The sequence below is a fragment of the Phyllobates terribilis genome, unplaced genomic scaffold, assembly GCF_046119375.1.
Source record: "Phyllobates terribilis strain yellow unplaced genomic scaffold, ASM4611937v1 Scaffold_9__5_contigs__length_417890890, whole genome shotgun sequence".
NCBI lineage: Eukaryota > Metazoa > Chordata > Amphibia > Anura > Dendrobatidae > Phyllobates > Phyllobates terribilis.
In genome coordinates, this window is record NW_027362769.1 from 114683490 (window position 1) to 114701438 (window position 17949).

General features: G+C 42.6%; 1 protein-coding gene across 3 annotated transcripts in view; it reads right to left on the reverse strand.

The window, feature by feature from the left end:
- Positions 1-17949, reverse strand: part of GAD1 (glutamate decarboxylase 1) — a 94657-nt gene that overhangs the window by 50895 nt on the left and 25813 nt on the right. For all 3 annotated transcript variants that reach the window (XM_073646973.1, XM_073646974.1, XM_073646972.1), the window contains 2 exons: positions 12087-12245; positions 9273-9515 (listed from right to left, as the gene is read on the reverse strand). In XM_073646973.1, the coding sequence (XP_073503074.1) occupies positions 9273-9515; positions 12087-12245 (402 nt within the window). The remainder of the gene's footprint in view (positions 1-9272; positions 9516-12086; positions 12246-17949) is intronic.

Here is a 17949-nt window from a genome sequence, read left to right on the forward strand (position 1 = left end):
TGATAACACAGTTCAGTAAAGTCTATGGCACACAGTGTGATGCCTCTACTCGAAAAGCCCTTTGTTTTACCCTGGGAGATGGGGGACTCGGAGTCGGATCCTATGATGTAGAGATGGGGTGCAGCCGTGGCCCGGACCGGACCCGTGCTCAGGGCCGTCACATTAAAAAGAGGATGGTGTGGGCTTATCTGGTTTGAGTGGCTGATTTACGACTACGCCACCTGTGGCATCTGGTGAGGGCCACCAGCGCCGCTGCAGTCCGCTGAGGCATGGTGTTATGTCGGCCAAAGTTATTACTACTCCCCACAGGCGGAGCAAGGCCTCAGGGCAGAGGGACAGGATGGAGGGAGGGTAGTAGTAGAGGAGAACGGATGCCGCGTCGCGCGGTGTGGCGCAGAATAAACAGTCCGGAGGCCATAGGGGTGAACTTCCAAGGCTTTACTCACTTTAGGCAGAAGGAAGGCGACTTCCTGCTCCCTGCGGAGTCCTGCGGTCACCAGGGACGGGGGTCCGACAACCTCCGAGTAAGTCCAGCATTCAGTCGGGACCCTACATCAGAGTGTTCCTGAACTACAGACCGAATCCTTTCCTGTCCGTGTGTGTGCGAATAGGCCAGGTCTCCCTCTGAGCTCCTCTCAGAACAAGGGTACGGGTGGCAGCTCTGCTCCGTCGATACCTGGTGGGATCCTCAGGGCCTACCGGGCTTTCCCGACCAGGACATGGAGTAGCAAGGTCGGGTGTCGGGGGCCGGTACCCCTCTTGCAGCCGGACTCCCTCTGAATATATCAGCATGGCGAGTACAGGTGGTGTACACCGCTCCGTCTGCATCCTGCCTGGAATCCATTTGCTATGGAGCCACACTCTTAAGCTCCGGGCCTTCTTGGTCCTGGTCCTTGACCGGGTCGAGACATTCCTTGTCTACAACCTACCCCTCGTCCCAAGGTCGGGGCACGAGGGCTGTGTCTCCATCCGATGCAGGCCCACACAGCACACAGGATCCGCGTTAGGGTAGGAGATCACAGTCACTCAGCAATTGACAGCATAGAGACAGTCAAAGAGCGATTGAAGACAGTCAAAGAACCATCAAAAGACCAAGAACCAAAAATGGCTTTCTATTAAATCTAAAATTTAAAGTGTAACTAAATTGTAAGTCCTCCACCCTCACCCACTAACTGGTTCCCCTCACTCTTGGTTCCCCAGTCTCCCTGTAACCAGGAGGGCAGCACCTAGTGCGTTCTAGCCCCCTCTGGTGGAGAAATGTGGTGTTGGATGCAAAGGTTGGGTCACAACTATCACACTGTTCTTACCTCAGAGGAGGAACACTACACCCCATTAAAGAAGTGCAGCATCCCTGTGGCGGTTGAACCCTCAGGGACGCCACAACAATACCCGGTTATACCGGGCTTCGAATCCTGTTCGTGATGCCAAGTTGACGCGCCCCCTGGGCCGTAGGGTACTCGGTAGCCGGGCTGGTTGATGCTGGGGGATGTCCATGACCCAGGGCGGTCAATAAAAGGGGAAAAGTAAAAGGGAAATGAAGTTTTTATAGAGATAATGTTCGTGACGCCACCTGTGGTATGCGGCTATATGGGGCCGCCACTGCGGTGCAGATCCTCTGGAGCTGGTGGTGACGCAGCAGAGTTGCTTCAGCTCTCCACAGGCAGAGTTTAGCCCCGGGGCAGGATATAGTGATGCTATGAGATAAATGGTGCGGTGTAGTGCAGGTGATGGCGCAGATAATGACCAGTCCACAACTTAATGGCGGTTTCCTCTTATCTTTACTTGCGGTTGTTAAGCAGACTGGGGCACGGGTACTAGCTGGTAATAGAGGTCTGGGCAGCCTGGAAGCAAGTTGGGAATCCACCTCGCCAGATGAAGTTGTAGGCCTTCCCTCTGCACTAATCTCTTTGGCCCTGCTGCTTGTAGCTGTGCTGCGGCCCTCATCCCTGAGTAAAACGTCTGTTCCTCACCCGTGTGGCAGGCAGCTTGGGCTTTCCTTATGTGTTGCTCCCATGTGGCGGTGCTGGGCCCTATGGTGCTGCTGTGTTGCCGGGTGTCTGATGGGGCCAGGAGACCTGCAGTCTCCTGCCTTCCAGATTCTGCTGCTGGGCCTTCAGTGCCCCACAACCTCGGACTCTGGTGTCCGGTTCTTCTGCGCTTCCCTCTGGGGTGAGCTGGCTTACAGCTCCTTTCCCCAGGTCCTTCCTCGTCGCTGTCCGGTCTTCAACTCCTCTCAACTCACTCTTACTAACCCCACCTCCAGATCCCAGTTGTTAAGGGGAGGATCTCCCCTTTCTGGTCTGGAGCCAGGAAAATGTTGTATGCTGGTAAATCTGATTCGGGGACCCCTCCTTGCTTCCAGGCATGGCATCACCCTTTGTTAGGGAGGCAATGCCACTGTGGCAACTGGACTCCTGGGGTGCCACAATACCAGCGTGGTTCTGTAATAGGAGCCACCGGGGTAACAAGTCTGTTCATGACATTTCTTCTCTCCTGAATCTTCCCCCATCACCTGTGAGTGATATTATTGAGAAATGGAAGGAACTGGAGCAACTCAGCCTTGAAGTGGAGACCATGTAACGTTACAGAGCGGGGGGCTAAATGCTGAGGAGCAGAGGGCCGAAAAGTCACCAACACTCTGCTGACTCCACAACTGCAGAGTCCAGACCTCCTCTGGTATTAACATCAGTATACTGCGACCACTCGAGCTTCATGGCTGAGCAGCTGGATGTAGCCATACATCACCAACCACAATGCCGAGCATCGGATGGAGTGGTGTAAAGCCTCCACCACTAGACTCTGGAGGAAACATGTTCTGTGCAGTGATGGATCGCACTTCTCTATCTGACGCCTGATGGACGAGTCTGGGTTTAGTAAATCCCAGGAGAACATTACCTGCTTGACTGCATTGTGCCCACTGTACAAATGGTGGAGGAGGATATTACTATGGGATTGTTTTAAATGCCTTGACCTCGGCCTTTCAGTTCCAGTGAAGATAAATCTCAATGGTTCAGCAAATGACATTTTGGACAATTATAGCTTCCAACCTTGTGGGGACAGTTTGGGGAAGGCTCTTTTCTATTCCTCATGACTGTCCCAATGCACAAAGCAAGGTCCATAAAGACATGAATGGGGGAGTTTGGTGGAAGAACATGACCATCACAGTGCCCAGACCTCAACGCCATCCAACACCTTTGGGATGAACTAGAACGGAGAATTTGATCTTGGCATCTCCTCAAACATCAATGTCTGACCTCACGAATGTTCTTCTGGATGAAGGGGCAAAAATTCCCGCCGAAACCTCCAAAATCTTGTAGAAAATGTTCCAAGAAGAATGGAAGCTGTGTATGCTTTCCCATATAGTGTACATTATACAGATTCACTATTTGATTGTTTTAATAATCTTTTTTATCTGAGAACCTTGCAACCCCGAGAACCCTAGCGACATGTGATCAACTGCTCATTTCCCCCACTGTGGCCATTATACCCCAAGACCAGACAACCCCTTAAGGTAATATATGAGTTTTCATTCTAAAATTCACATTTTTGAACCACAGCCTGTTGATGGGCACTGAGGTTGTTTTTTGGACATTTTAGAGGGGAAAGTATTGATGGGTACAGGATTAAGATTGTGGGTTCAAAATTTGAAAAGGACAATCTGGTTGTGGATTTTGTATGTTCTCTTCATGCTAGCGAGGTTTTCTTACTATGCTCTAACATATAGATACATTGACCCTCATAACTTGAGTACGCCTTAAAAAAATGGAAATTAGATTGTGACCCCATTGGCGATATAGGGGTGTGCTACAGAATATGCCAGCGCTATATAAATAACCTGAACTAAATAAGTAAATTCAATAGGGTCTTGTCTGTCATTTCCAGCCTCCTATGGGTAATCTTGCAGAAAATTGAAATGTGCCATGAAATACCCTCCGCTGTACAAATACGGACATTTTTCATTTTTTCTCTGTAATAAATTCATACTTATCGCTATAGTTAAGCAGCTTTAGACCAAGAAACGCCTAGTGCAGATATAATTACTTTATATTCGATCTGTCAAAAGCAAACAAAAAACACATCGGGAAATGCATCAACTCCGGATTTTAGGAGCATTTTGATTCCTTTAAGGAACGTTAACCATGCAATGATTTGTCATTTTGAACTTGACGTATTAAAACTATTCTCGTTGAAGATTTAGACTGCACATTACCTGAATAGCTTCATCTGATTATCTATAAAGAGGATAATGAACGCGGAGCTGTCTCTTCACAATGAGAGTATATGCTTCACATCCCACAGAGGGTCTATATATCCAGGCCCCTAGTGTACAGGATAGCGCCATCCATTCACATGTGATGCCATTTAGCTTAATGAGATGTTTCCCTTGGTGTATCTTAAGTATGCTTTTGATGAGGATTATACTCTTCTTAGTAAAGTGTTACCAAAGGGAGAGGCCTGCGTTTCTGAAGAACATAGATTGCTTCTACAGCAAATTTTAGAAAGACTCAGCAGATGTTCCAGGATGTTGGTTCAAAAGGCCAAACTGATCCCATAATGGCCAAGTGATTAGCGCTGCCAGAACTACCGGCAGCATAAACCTGGGACAGGCTTCATCATTGCAGACATCTAGTTTATAAGGAGCTGGGAGCGGGAAGAAGGGTCCACTGGGCAGGTTCCTACTGGCTTCTCCCTGCCTGACTCTGCTTCTTTGACAGGTCTGTAAATATATACTAAAAAAGGAGTGACCTGTCCAAGTCCAATGGGGAGAAGCTGACAGTGGCTGGTCCAGATGACTGTTCTCAACTCTCCTGGCTCCTTTTTATATCACAGTGTTTCCGAGTGAAACCTAGATGCTTGTAATGAGTGAGCCTGACTCGAATTAATGCAACCTATGGTTCATGCAATATGAATCACCTGGCAGCACAGCCAGAAGAGCAGCCCATGGGTTATCATGTGGTCTTCCCATCTAACCAGGGGCATAATGACTGCAGACTGCAGTCGCAGATGCTGTGATCGCAACCGGGTCTATGCAGGTAGGGGCCAGCCTATGCCAGTGCAAACTTCAACTGGGTGTGTGTCATCGGAAACACATTCAGCTGAAGTGTATTGCAGCGCAGAGACTTGTCGGGTCCGTGTGCTGCAATACACACTGCCGGCCAATCAGAGGCCAATAGCTGACATTCGCATGCATATGACTGGGGGTGCATGGCAGGGACATCATGTGCTCTTGTCACATGCACATTGAAGTCAGCTGCCGGCTTCAGAAGAGGACACTGCGTGGGGGAGTGAAGAGAAGGTGATATAATTGTTTGTTTTTTTCTATGCATTAAAGAACAGCTGCAGAATGGGGGACATATATACCAGGATGGGGGAAATATATACCAGGATGGGGGATATATATACCAGGATGTGGGACATATATACCAGGATGGGGGACATATATACCAGGATGGGGGATATATATACCAGGATGGGGGACATATATACCAGGATGAGGGACATATATACCAGGATGGGGGATATGTATATCAGTATGGGGCCCAGGATAAGGGACATATATACCAGGATGGGGGATATATATACCAAGATGAGGCCCAGAATAAGGGACATATATACCAGGATGGGGGATATATATACCAGGATGGGGCCCAGGATAAGGGACATAGAAAGGAGGGCATAATATATTCATATATATATATATATATATATATATATATATATATATATATACACATACATATATACATATACAGTACAGACCAAAAGTTTGGACACACCTTCTCATTCAGAGATTTTTCTGTATTTTCATGACTTTGAAAATTGTACATTCACACTGAAGGCATCAACACTATGAATTAACACATGTGGATTTATATACTTAACAAAAAACTGTGAAACAACTGAAAATATGTCTTATATTCTAGGTTCTTCAAAGTAGCCTCCTTTTGCTTTGATGACTGCTTTGCACACTCTTGGCATTCTCTTGATGAGCTTCAAGAGGTAGTCACCGGAAATGGTTTTCACTTCACAGGTGTGCCCTGTCAGGTTTAATAAGTGGGATTTATTGCCTTATAAATGGGGTTGGGACCATCAGTTGTGTTGTGCAGAAGTCAGATGGATACACAGCTGATAGTCCTACTGAATAGACTGTTAGAATTTGTATTATGGCAAGAAAAAAGCAGCTAAGTAAAGAAAAATGAGTGGCCATCATTACTTTAAGAAATGAAGGTCAGTCAGTCCGAAAAATTGGGCAAACTTTGAATGTGTCCCCAAGTGCAGTTGCAAAAATCATCAAGCGCTACAAAGAAACTGGCTCACATGAGGACCGCCCCAGGAAAGGAAGACCAAGAGTCACCTCTGCTTCTGAGGATAAGTTTATCCGAGTCAACAGCCACAGAAATTGCAGGTTAACAGCAGCTCAGATTAGAGACCAGGTCAATGCCACACAAAGTTCTAGCAGCAAACACATCTCTACAAAAACTGTTAAGAGGAGACTTTGTGCAGCAGGCCTTCACGGTACAATAGCTGCTAGGAAACCACTGCTAAGGACAGGCAACAAGCAGAAAGATACTTGTTTGGGCTAAAGAACACAAGGAATGGACATTAGACCAGTGGAAATCTGTGCTTTGGTCTGATAAGTCCAAATTTGAGATCTTTGGTTCAACCACCATGTCTTTGTGCGACGCAGAAAAGGTGAATGGATGGACGCTACATGCCTAGTTCCCACCGTGGAGCATGGAGGAGGAGGTGTGATGGTGTGGGGGTGCTTTGCTGGTGACACTGTTGGGGATTTATTCAAAACTGAAGGCATACTGAACCAGCATGGCTACCACAGCATCTTGCAGCGGCATGCTATTCCATCCGGTTTGCGTTTAGTTGGACCATCATTTACAGGACAATGACCTCAAACACACCTCCAGGCTGTGTAAGGGCTATTTGACCAAGAAGGAGAGTGATGGGGTGCTACGCCAGATGACCTGGCCTCCACAGTCACCAGACCTGAACCCAATCGAGATGGTTTGGGGTGAGCTGGACCGCAGAGTGAAGGCAAAAGGGCCAACAAGTGCTAAGCATCTCTGGGAACTCCTTCAAGATTGTTGGAAGACCATTTCCGGTGACTACCACTTGAAGCTCATCAAGAGAATTCCAAGAGTGTGCAAAGCAGTCATCAAAGCAAAAGGTGGCTACTTTGAAGAACCTATAATATAATACATATTTTCAGTTGTTTGACACTTTTTTGTTAAGTATATAATTCCACATGTGTTAATTCATAGTTTTGATGCCTTCAGTGTGAATGTACAATTTTCAAAGTCATGAAAATACAGAAAAATCTTTAAATGAGAAGGTGTGTCCAAACTTTTGGTCTGTACTGTATATATATACATACATATATATACATATATATATATACACACATACATACATACACACATACATACACACACACACACACACACGCCAGGATGAGGGACATATATACTAGGATGGAGGACATATATATACCAGGATGGGGGGGGCCTTGGTCCAAATCTTGCACTGGGGCCCATTGGACTCTAGTTATGCCACTGCATCTAACTCTAAGGCAACTTCATTCTTTAAGCAGTTGCTATTGTCTTCCGATAGCTCTTCAGTTGAATTGTTTCTACCAGGTGGGACAGGGCTTTCTGAGTATATCTCCCCTGCGTAAGTCTATGTCTTTTTAGGCACAAAGGGCTAAATCTATTTTCTACAAATAAAAAATTTACTTTTTTAAAATTTTGGTTAAATGAAATAAAAAAAGGCATTTGTAAAAAAAAATCTATACATTAATAGATTTTGCATTGTCGTTTTATATATAAAAGACAATGCAAAATCGATTACGGTAATTTATAGGAATTTTTTTTACAAAAGACTTTTTTTTATTTAATTTAACCAAAATTTAAAAAAAAGTAACTTTTTTTTTCCCAGAAAATAGATTTTGCCCTTTGTGCCTAAAAAACAAAACCACAATCATAAAGATTAGAATAATTTAGTTTACAACTTTAACATTATTTATTTTACTTCCTTATATAGCGCCATCACATTCCACAGCACTTTACAGACCTTATTTTATTGTTTCTCTCTATTATGATGTCCATTGTATTTCCCGGATGCCACTTCTCCTATGCTACAGTTTATTAATTACAGATTTGTGACCAATTTTACAGATGATAAAATTGGTCTGCATTGCATTGTTACACTCACGGTTAGGATAGAACTAATTTTCCAGTTCTGCTACAAATGTCCTAAAGTAAAACCTTTCCATTTCCTATAGTGGAGTTGTCTCTCAGATATCTTTCAGATGATGTTTTTACATGCTACAATCATTGTGATTGGCAAACAGATTTTTATGCACAACAGATTGGATTTCTGGCAGTTCAGACGGATTTCAATCAGATCGACTGCCCATTTTCTTAGTAATTTAGATTATTAAAGACCTGATTGGACTGAAATTGGTCTGATATCTCAATGTATAAAAGCACTTTTAAACCTGGCTTAAAAAATAAGTAGTCGTTAGATGGCTGTTGGCCAAAAGACCTTTCTGCCGAAAGCCATCTCAGTCGACACCCCCGAACATAGAAGCGCTCGTTCGGCTGAGCTCTCATGTGTTCTCTACAAGAAAGCCACCATCTGACATGTCGGCTGGCGGATTATCCAAGGGAAAACAACACGATCGGCAGTCCGCAATCGGACATACCCAATCATCATCTCTCCTGACCTTTCACATTAGACTGTCGGCCAAACCTGTCGATATTGGCGGGTCTATATTGGCGAGTCTAATATGTATGACCTGCTTTAAGGACTCCATACACATTAGAATAAAGTCGTCCGAACCTGCTGATATTGGTGTACTCTACTGACAGTCTAATTTTTATGGGGTGCCCAACAGATGATGTTGGAGGAGATAAGGATCCGGCATGTCCAATTTGGTACTGTCGATCCTTTTGTTCTCGGTGACATGAGCCACCACCAGAGGAGTTTAGAGGAGGCTCTCTTGTAGAGAACACAAGAGCGCTCAGCAGAGTGAGCACTCCTGTGTATGGAGGAGTCGGGAGATATTGCTGCAGGCGGAACGATCATCTGAAGTATCGTTTGGCTGACAGTCATCCAATTTGTATTTGGCCCCTTAGAGTGCTTGTGTTCATTTGGTCATTGGGGAATACAACGAAATTACCATGAACCTGATACCGAAATCAATATTAAAGAATGCAATACATATATAATCATGTATAACAGTTCAACAAATAACGTACCTGTCCTGACTCCATACTTCAAAGTATCTCTGCAGTCCACCAGGATCTGCTCAAGTGACTCAGGGTTGTCCGAAAGCTCCAAGTTGAAACCCTCTATTCCTTCCAGAAGCTGGTGTGGATGGTGAAAGTCTAGGACTTTGGTGGATCTATCAAAGGTTTTCCTTACATAGTTCATGAGAATTTCAACCACCTCCAGAAGGAACTGCATGGTGGGTTCTTCTCCATTCTTGGCAGGCAGTAAATCTGCAGAACAAACAAGCTATTAGCGGGCTGGCCTTTAAATCTGCAGAAGCAGAAGATGGATCACCACGTGGCGGGTGTCAGCTAGGTGCTGGGATCTTTATATATGACTTGGGCTAGGGGAATACAAATTGTCTGCACAAAATACTAAGTGCGCGGTCACCCATCACCCTGACAGTTGTAGCCCTTTCTCATTTGGAATTAGCCATATTTCTCCGTCTAATCTCCTCTCACTACCTGTCATCTCTGTGCTACCGTCATTAAGTATTGAAGACTTATGCAGACATTTTGGGTTTACAAATATAGAATGTATTTTTTCAGAGGCAGGATTGCAATTTGATATAAAATTTCTTCAAGGCAAAATGATGCAAAATACTTGCCAAATGGGACATAATATTTCACAACAGAAATGTAGAAGAATATATTCAGAAATAGCATTGGCTCCAGTATTGCAAGGCTAAGAGGAGTCATATCTGCCTATCCTACCTGAAAAGTAATGTACTGATAGTAAAAAGCTGTCAGGACTATGGTTAGTATACAGAATAATGTACAAGGAAATTTGAGGACATTGTTACTAACTAGAAGAATTACCAACCTACCCAAACTTAAGCCTTCGAATAAGTGCAGCACTGTGTGCAATATACATATCACAATGATAAATTCTACAAACATTGCACATCAATGATAAAGGTGAAATAGAAACTTTATTATTATAATACATAGATAACATGCATAAAAAAACAGGATAATATGTAGGGCATATTCACACAGGAGCATGAGCTGCAAACTACATGGATAAATATTAATATACAGTTGTGAATAGGTGGTTAATTTAGTTATTTCTTTATTTTAGTTACTTATATAGCACCATCATCACTGTTCCCATTGGGGCTCACAATCTAAATTCCCTATTATTATGTCATTAGAATGTGGGAAGAAAGCAGAGCCCCCTGTGGAAACCCAATCAAACACGGGGAGAACATAGAAACTCCTTGCAGATGTTGTCCTTGGTGGGATCTACACAGACACGGGTAGAAGGGCAATGTGAAGTAAAATCTAGCAAAAAGCAGAAAGTGTAGTAGCAATGTCAAGAGTATACGTTGAATAGCTAGTAAGCATAAAAAGCAATGCACAAAAATAATGTGATGCATCACAATCCCAAAGTATGTTTCGCCTATAGCTTCCTCATGGGGGAAAATCTACCTAAACTTTTGTATTGGGGAAGTTCTCCCATGAGGAAGCAATAGGAAACGTAAATCAGGGTTGTGCTGATTACTGTCTTGTATTTACTTTTGTGCACTTTTGCATCCTGATGTATATTTTGCCTATAGCATCCTCATGGTGGAGTTTCCCCTATGAGTAAGCTATAAAAGAAACATACATCAAAGTTGTGATACATCTCATGGTTTGTATTAACTTATGTGCACTTTTGCATCCTGACTTACAGTGTAATCATGGTCGGAGTTTCTCCTATGAGTAAGCTTTAAGCGAAACGTACGTCGAAGTTGTGCAGCATCTCTTGATTTGTATTTACCTTTTTGCGCTGGTTTATTTTTTTTGCTTACTGGCTATTAAATGTATGATTTGGTTGTTTCTATTCTCCTTGTAGTTTTCAGGGATTTACTTCATGCTTCCCTTCTACAATATATTACAATTATATATTACATAATAGATTAACCACATTATTCACAGTGTATTACTAAATTATCCATGTAGTTTGTAGCTTATTTTTCAGTAGGTTGCCCTCCATATTATTCTTTTTTTGTGTATTATGATAATAAAATATTTTACATTTACTACTGTATATTGTGCAATATTTGCAGGAGTTTAACGATGCATTAATAAAGTATTAAAAGTTCAGCAGATAATGGTTAATGTTTTTGCATAATGAATACGTTCTGCAATTTTTCAATATAGTTTTTAATTAGTTACAATTTTCAAGACCTCTGCTTGTTGGAACCATAAATGTATAATTATAGTAGATAAAAAGAATGATGGAATAGCTTATTTGCTATATCCGTAATAGCCCTTTAAATGATCACAACAATAAGATACTCTTAGGCTACGTTCTCACGATGAGCTTTTGGGGAGTTTTTGATGTTGCAGATTTTCTGCACCCATTAAGTGAAATAGGTTACGTACATTTTTTTTTTTTTAAATACGCAGCGTGAAAAACTCACCAAAAACTTACAGTGAGAACTTAGCCCTATAAGAAAATTAATGACGTCTTAAAATAATTATATGTAAACAGTCCATCATTTATAAAACCACGATTGTATGAGTAACCAGCAGAAAAACGATAAAAAAGTTTACTAATTGAGTGAAAAAAACACATTTAGAATTTACTTTTTTTGTTTTTATGAAAATGAGCAAAAAAAGTTATAATGTTGAACAAATATGTAAAACTAATATAATAGTTTTAATAGTCACTCAATATAGACACAGAATAAAAAATACACCATATTTTGAACAGGAAAGGACCAGTTTAAAAATTTTTGTTAAGGATTTAAAAAATTGTCCATCATTATTGAGAAGCGTTAGCATCCAATGAGTGGAAGAAGAGTTGAGTCTTACCTCTGGCATACAGGTTGGAGAAATCGGTCTCGGTACGCTTGAACCTAGATTCTTTCTCAATATTCTCGCAGACCAAGAGATTTTTGGATGACTGTCTCTCCTTGAAGGAGCTGACGATTCTGCTCCTGTCCTCCAAGCTGTTATTCCTCTGCAGGAAGCCTACATTATTACAAACAGAACAAGTCACGGGCAGGCTCTTGTCATCCCTCAGCATGGTGACACAGGGATGGACACAAATTCTGGCTTTGGAACAGGAGATCAAATGTGAGGTTACCCCCGCGAACTCCTAACCAGGCCTATAGAAAGGGCTATTTATGGGCTTATCGGATAATAGGAGGCTGATCTACAAGTGACATCAGCCGACATTGAAAAAAAAAAAAAATCCAGTCATGCAAAGGACAAATGAATTCTCCATCATTTGGCGCAGAGGTAAATTCTTATTAAGTTGATCAGACAGATTCCACTTCACTAATCAGCCACTGGGAAGCGGTTCAGGATGAGTCAATGCTATTACAGCCTGCAGGCAAAGTTTATGGACTGAGCAGACAGATAGAGGGGCTAGCGATGTGTGATTAATAGCCGGACCACTTTCACTCACCCTCCTGTTGCTGGTTCCTAAAGAAAGGATAATAAAATCCTTATCTTCTTCCCATAACACGCAATCATTTGGTATATATCCGTACACTCCAGATTAATATTTGTGACAAGGCCAATTAGGGACATAGTGGGAATTGGAATCCAAGTAGAGGTTTCGGGTCATGTTTTCTAGTCGATTCTAGTTTTAAAGGACAGGACCATGGTAAATGAAATGTAATTAATTGCCATGCCTTGTATTATCCGGTTGACTGAGGGGAAATACCAGTATTTCATTTTGGAAGTAGGGATGGCAAGAAGAACGAACAAATCAATTTTTGAACAAATCAAGCCAGACATGTCACTCGAAGCAAGAACCACCAAGCTACGACTTGCCTACTTTGGACACATCATACAAAGAGAGCAATCACTGGAGAAGGACATCATGGATGGAAGAATAAAAGGAACAAGGCAAAGAGGAAGACCAGCGACCCGATGGCTTGATACTATCAAGATAACGACAGAGAAGACCCTGGTGGACCTATCTAGGTTTGTACAAGATCGATCTTCCTACAGATCGTTCATCCATCGGGTCATCATGGCCCGGAAACAAGCTGAAGGCCGTTAAATAATAATAGTAATAATAGTTTTGAGCTGCAATTTTAGAGAATGAATTACAGAATTTTGGGAGCTGTGGATAAAATGTAGAATACCTTGCCCCATTTGGGACTTCACAAAGCATTTCTTTTTGTAATATGTGTAGGTTTTGGGGCAGATTTATTAATATTGTCTAAAATAAAGGTGCAATTGACCCCATAACTATAGTAAGTCTGCCCCAGATTTGGGAAAAGTCATCAAATAACATATTAGTGATACACTATATCCAGGAAAAAATAACAAGACAACTACAAGATTATCACAATAGCATCTAATATATTGGCCCCTATGGCAGAGATGGTAACCACAGTGTCCACGTTCACTATCACATAATGTGCAAAGTGCTTCCAATAACCAAAATATTTATTAGAAGGGCTTATACAAAACAATGGCCACATGGCAGGGATGAAAACTGGTAATTTAATTGTGTTAAGCAATGTCCTGCAGGACAGAAGGTCATGGTGCTTGTTTTCGGTCTTGATCCCCTTTCCATTACCCTTGTGTTCATTTACCTCTCCCTTGTTTTTTTTACTTTGTAGTGCCTATAGGAAGGGAATTCTTTAGAGGTTTCTAGCACCTATCAAACCTTGAAGCCTTTGTCCATGAGCCTCCTAGCTGATTATGGTATGGATCATCTATTCGATACTGTTATTGTCCTGCTCTTGTATTTTATAAAAATACAAGATTCTGGATCTCATGGTACATTTGGCAGTAAAGTAGTGAAATATTTCAAATAAAATGTTAATTTGAATATGGTGCATTGGATTCCCTGATGACCAATGCCGCCTCTGCTTTAATGGATTTGTGCACTGAATTCTTAACACATGCGCCTTCAATTAACTTTGATTTTTTTAACCACAACCCAAATGCATTTTTTTACCTTTAGAGACAGTATAGTGTTTCAAATTAGACAGTTATGTAAAATCATTTACAATTTATGTCTAGTGCAACCCTTTCCGCAAGACTAGTTTACATCTTAAAATGGTCTCTGTAGTTTTAGACAACTTGATCTCATTTGATAGATAATGATTATGTGATCAATTGGACAATCTGCAAATCACTTTATTTAAAAATGAAAGCAATGACTTTCTTTCAACTGCCTGTTGTCAAGTATAATCCATCAGCAGAGATGGCGAGAAGGATTACAGGAATAGGGGAGGGTCTTTGTATCTCTGCTTCTGCTCTCCTGTCTATCAGACTGCACACAAGAAAGACAGAAATTTTAGGTCAGGGCAAGCAAATATTGGACAATGGCAGAAACAAAGCATATTGGGAAGTCAAGGAAAAGTTCCAGCACCGGTAGTGCTGTTGGAATGTTGTCAGTTACTGGACATATGAGACTGGTATGTGCACCAAAAACAATTTTATCTTGTTATGGAGAATGAGGGAAATTATTCTACAGGTTTTGTATTAAAGGACAGGTCCACTTTAAAGCTAACCAACTGGTGATGTGATTCTGTACCAGGGTCCCCCACCACAACATTTTTTTTAAAAAAAGAGGTGCAGTGTTTAGACTTCATGTGTGCGGCCGAAAATCCCGCATTCTGCCTGCCATCTCTCCTCTGCTCCGTTCTGCCTTTCTGTGGGCGCTGTCTCCAATTTTGATGTGCGCAGGCGCCGGACAGCCACTGTAACTTCCGATCCCAGTGATCTCCGGCGCACAGTGAAGGTGAATTCCCTACAGTGCAGAGAAGAGACGGCAGGCAGAATGTGCAGGCACGGGATTTCCAGCCGCGCACCTGACATCAATGGGACATCTGAAGAGAAGGGGAGGAGAAATCTTGTATAATGAAGACCGGAGGCAGTCTTATCTTCCGGGCAGCCTACGCCCCATAGCCTTGAAGATCGAAGCTATAAAAGATGATTTTTAATAAACAAGTCATCATCCAGGAGGTACACAGGTGACTAATTTCAGCTGTATACAACCTGTATGCCCATATTAACTTAAAAAGCTCAAAAGGGCGACAGATTCCCTTTAACCTCCTCAAGGTTTCTGAATCCTGAAGTGGTCAAAAGAAGTGACCTAAGACAGAACATGTGCACAGCAATGTTATTTTGACATTGCTGTGCATTATGTTCATTTTTTGCTGCACTTTTTACGCAGTCTCCAGATATAATCTACCTGAAATCCTGAAAAAGATGCCATGTGTGCATAGTCTTACAAGTGCTAAATTCTGGATTTGCAGCTTTTCGTCACAAAATCTTGAAGATCATGGTGTGTAGAACTAAGGACAATGTAGGATAACAAGCTGACCTTTACATTTCCAAAATATCTCCTCTCCTTAATTTGCTGCCATTATGGTGGACCATGAGAAGTCATTCTTTTCCATTCCTACTGTATTTTGGCTTTGTTGGTTTTCCGCCCCTTCGGACAAGTAATTGCATCCTTTCACTGCCTCAGATTTAGTCACATCTCCAGCAAGGGCATTCATTTATTACTGCCTATTGCTCTTCAACACCATCCAGATAGCGGGACTGGATCTGTTGCCAGGCAACAGGATTTTTTCTTTTTGCATATTAAAGCTACATGCAGCGACAGGGTAATTTGCATTAACAAAATTAGCTCAACCGCACATTAAAACAATAAGTTCATTTACTTTGCATCGTGCCAGCAGATAAGCGCAGCTACGTTTTTTTTTTCTTCTGGTTCCCATGTTTTTGCTACTTATGAGACTTTGGGTTATGAGCTGAATTCTATAATGTGTATGAATAGTTACATTAATGCTCACAGCTGTTATTACATCTGAAAGCCACGTATCCAAAAATTATCCCCTTCCCAATTTTCATTTTTTGCTTTTTTAATTTCTTCCTTTCCCTTCTTGCAAACAAGCTAAAGGGCTTATTTGATATGAGAGCTTTTTTTTGCAGGACAAGTTGTAGTTTTTAAAGACACCAATAATCTACAAAAAAATGGAAAAACATTCCCAAGTTGGTGAAAAAAAATGCAATTCTGCCATTGTTTTTTTGGGGGTGTTCATTCTGCAGTAACATTATTCTTCAGGTCAGTATAATTACTTCTATCTATCTATTATCTATATGTCTATCTATCTATCTATACATTATCTATATAGTATCTATCTATCATCTATACATTATCTATCTATCTATCTGTCTGTCTATCTATCATCTATCCCATATCTATCTATGGGAGGTGATTCAATAAAGGGGTAAACAGCAGCGATTGGAGTCAGCTGCGCTTTGTTGGTTTTCTGAACACTGAGACGAGTAAATGCATTTTTTCACTGCTTCAGATTTATTCTTATCTCCAGCAATGGCTTAGCTCTGATTGCTGCTGTTAGGCCACGGTTTCACTATCAGTATTTGGTCAGTATTCGGTCAGTATTTTTTCTCAGGAGTGGGAGACAAAACCAGGTGAGGAACAATCAGAGAAAAGGAATAATAGAAACAAGTCACCAATTCTGCATTTATCACCCACTCCTGGTTTTGGCTCCCACTCCTGAGAAAAAATACTGACCGAATACTGACCAAATACTGATAGTGGGGCCATAGCCTTAGAAGTAAATGCAGGCTGTATAAGAAAGCTCCTAATCAGATCCATTCATACACAGTCAACACGTGCCCTACATGTATGATGGATGTCAGGAAGGGGCTAAGGAACACTTAGCTTTGTGATAGGTGTACATACAAGTAAACTGGGGTCAACTGCAGTTCCTTGAGTGGCCAGATGTCTCAGAGAGATGCTGTGCAGGACACAGAAGGGGATGATGCACTCCACAAGAAGCCGTTATAGGCGTTGTCCACCTTTTGGGATATTTTGTTTTACTTAAATACATGTATTTCGGGCCAAAAATAATTTTTCAATTGTAATTCACTTTTGACTTTTACAGGCTCTTTGTTTCCTCAAATATTCAACTTTGATGTGGTCGGTGGGTCATACATCTGTGGCGCCCTGCTGCGCATTGGTGCCACAGATCCCAGAGGGGTGCATGGATGGACTTCTCCACAAGAGGCCCTCATAGCATTCACACACCTCCACCCTACCACCTCAGACCACCAGAGGGAGCCCAGATAGGGATATATATACTGGAGGGTGGAGCTAGGCAGTCAGTCTGTTGAGAGGAGCTCCTGCAGAAGCTAGCCTGCAGTGGAGCTCAGTCAGTTCAATCCAGACTCAGAGAGCTCGAGTTAGTGAGCCTAGGGCTTGCCGATGCCAAAAGAGCGGCGAAGCGCAGCGTGCCTGCTGCAGTGTGAAGCCTAGTGAGGGCCCCGAGCGTGGCCGAAGGCGAGTGGAAGGACAGTAACATAGGGGGCAAAGGAGCTTTACCCACTCACCGCAAGAACATATACCGGACACCGGGTCCGCGTCTGCAGGGATTACTTACACCCAGCAGAAACAACTGGAACCCCTGGCGAACTATATGTCCCAGGAACACCAAAAGCAGATTACGTACCAGGGTCAGGAGTCACGGAGGCCCCAGAGACCAGGGAGTGTGAACTCCAACAGAAGGCCCTACCACCAGGTCAGCAGGTGCAAGACAGAGACCAAGTTAGGCCTAGCTCCAGGCAGGTCAGAAACTTATCAAGGAAAGGCAAGGAACAGGAGGCCCCACACCCGCTCACTGGGGAGAGTCCTGATATGCACCCTTCACCCTAAAGTGCCCTGGATCGTGCC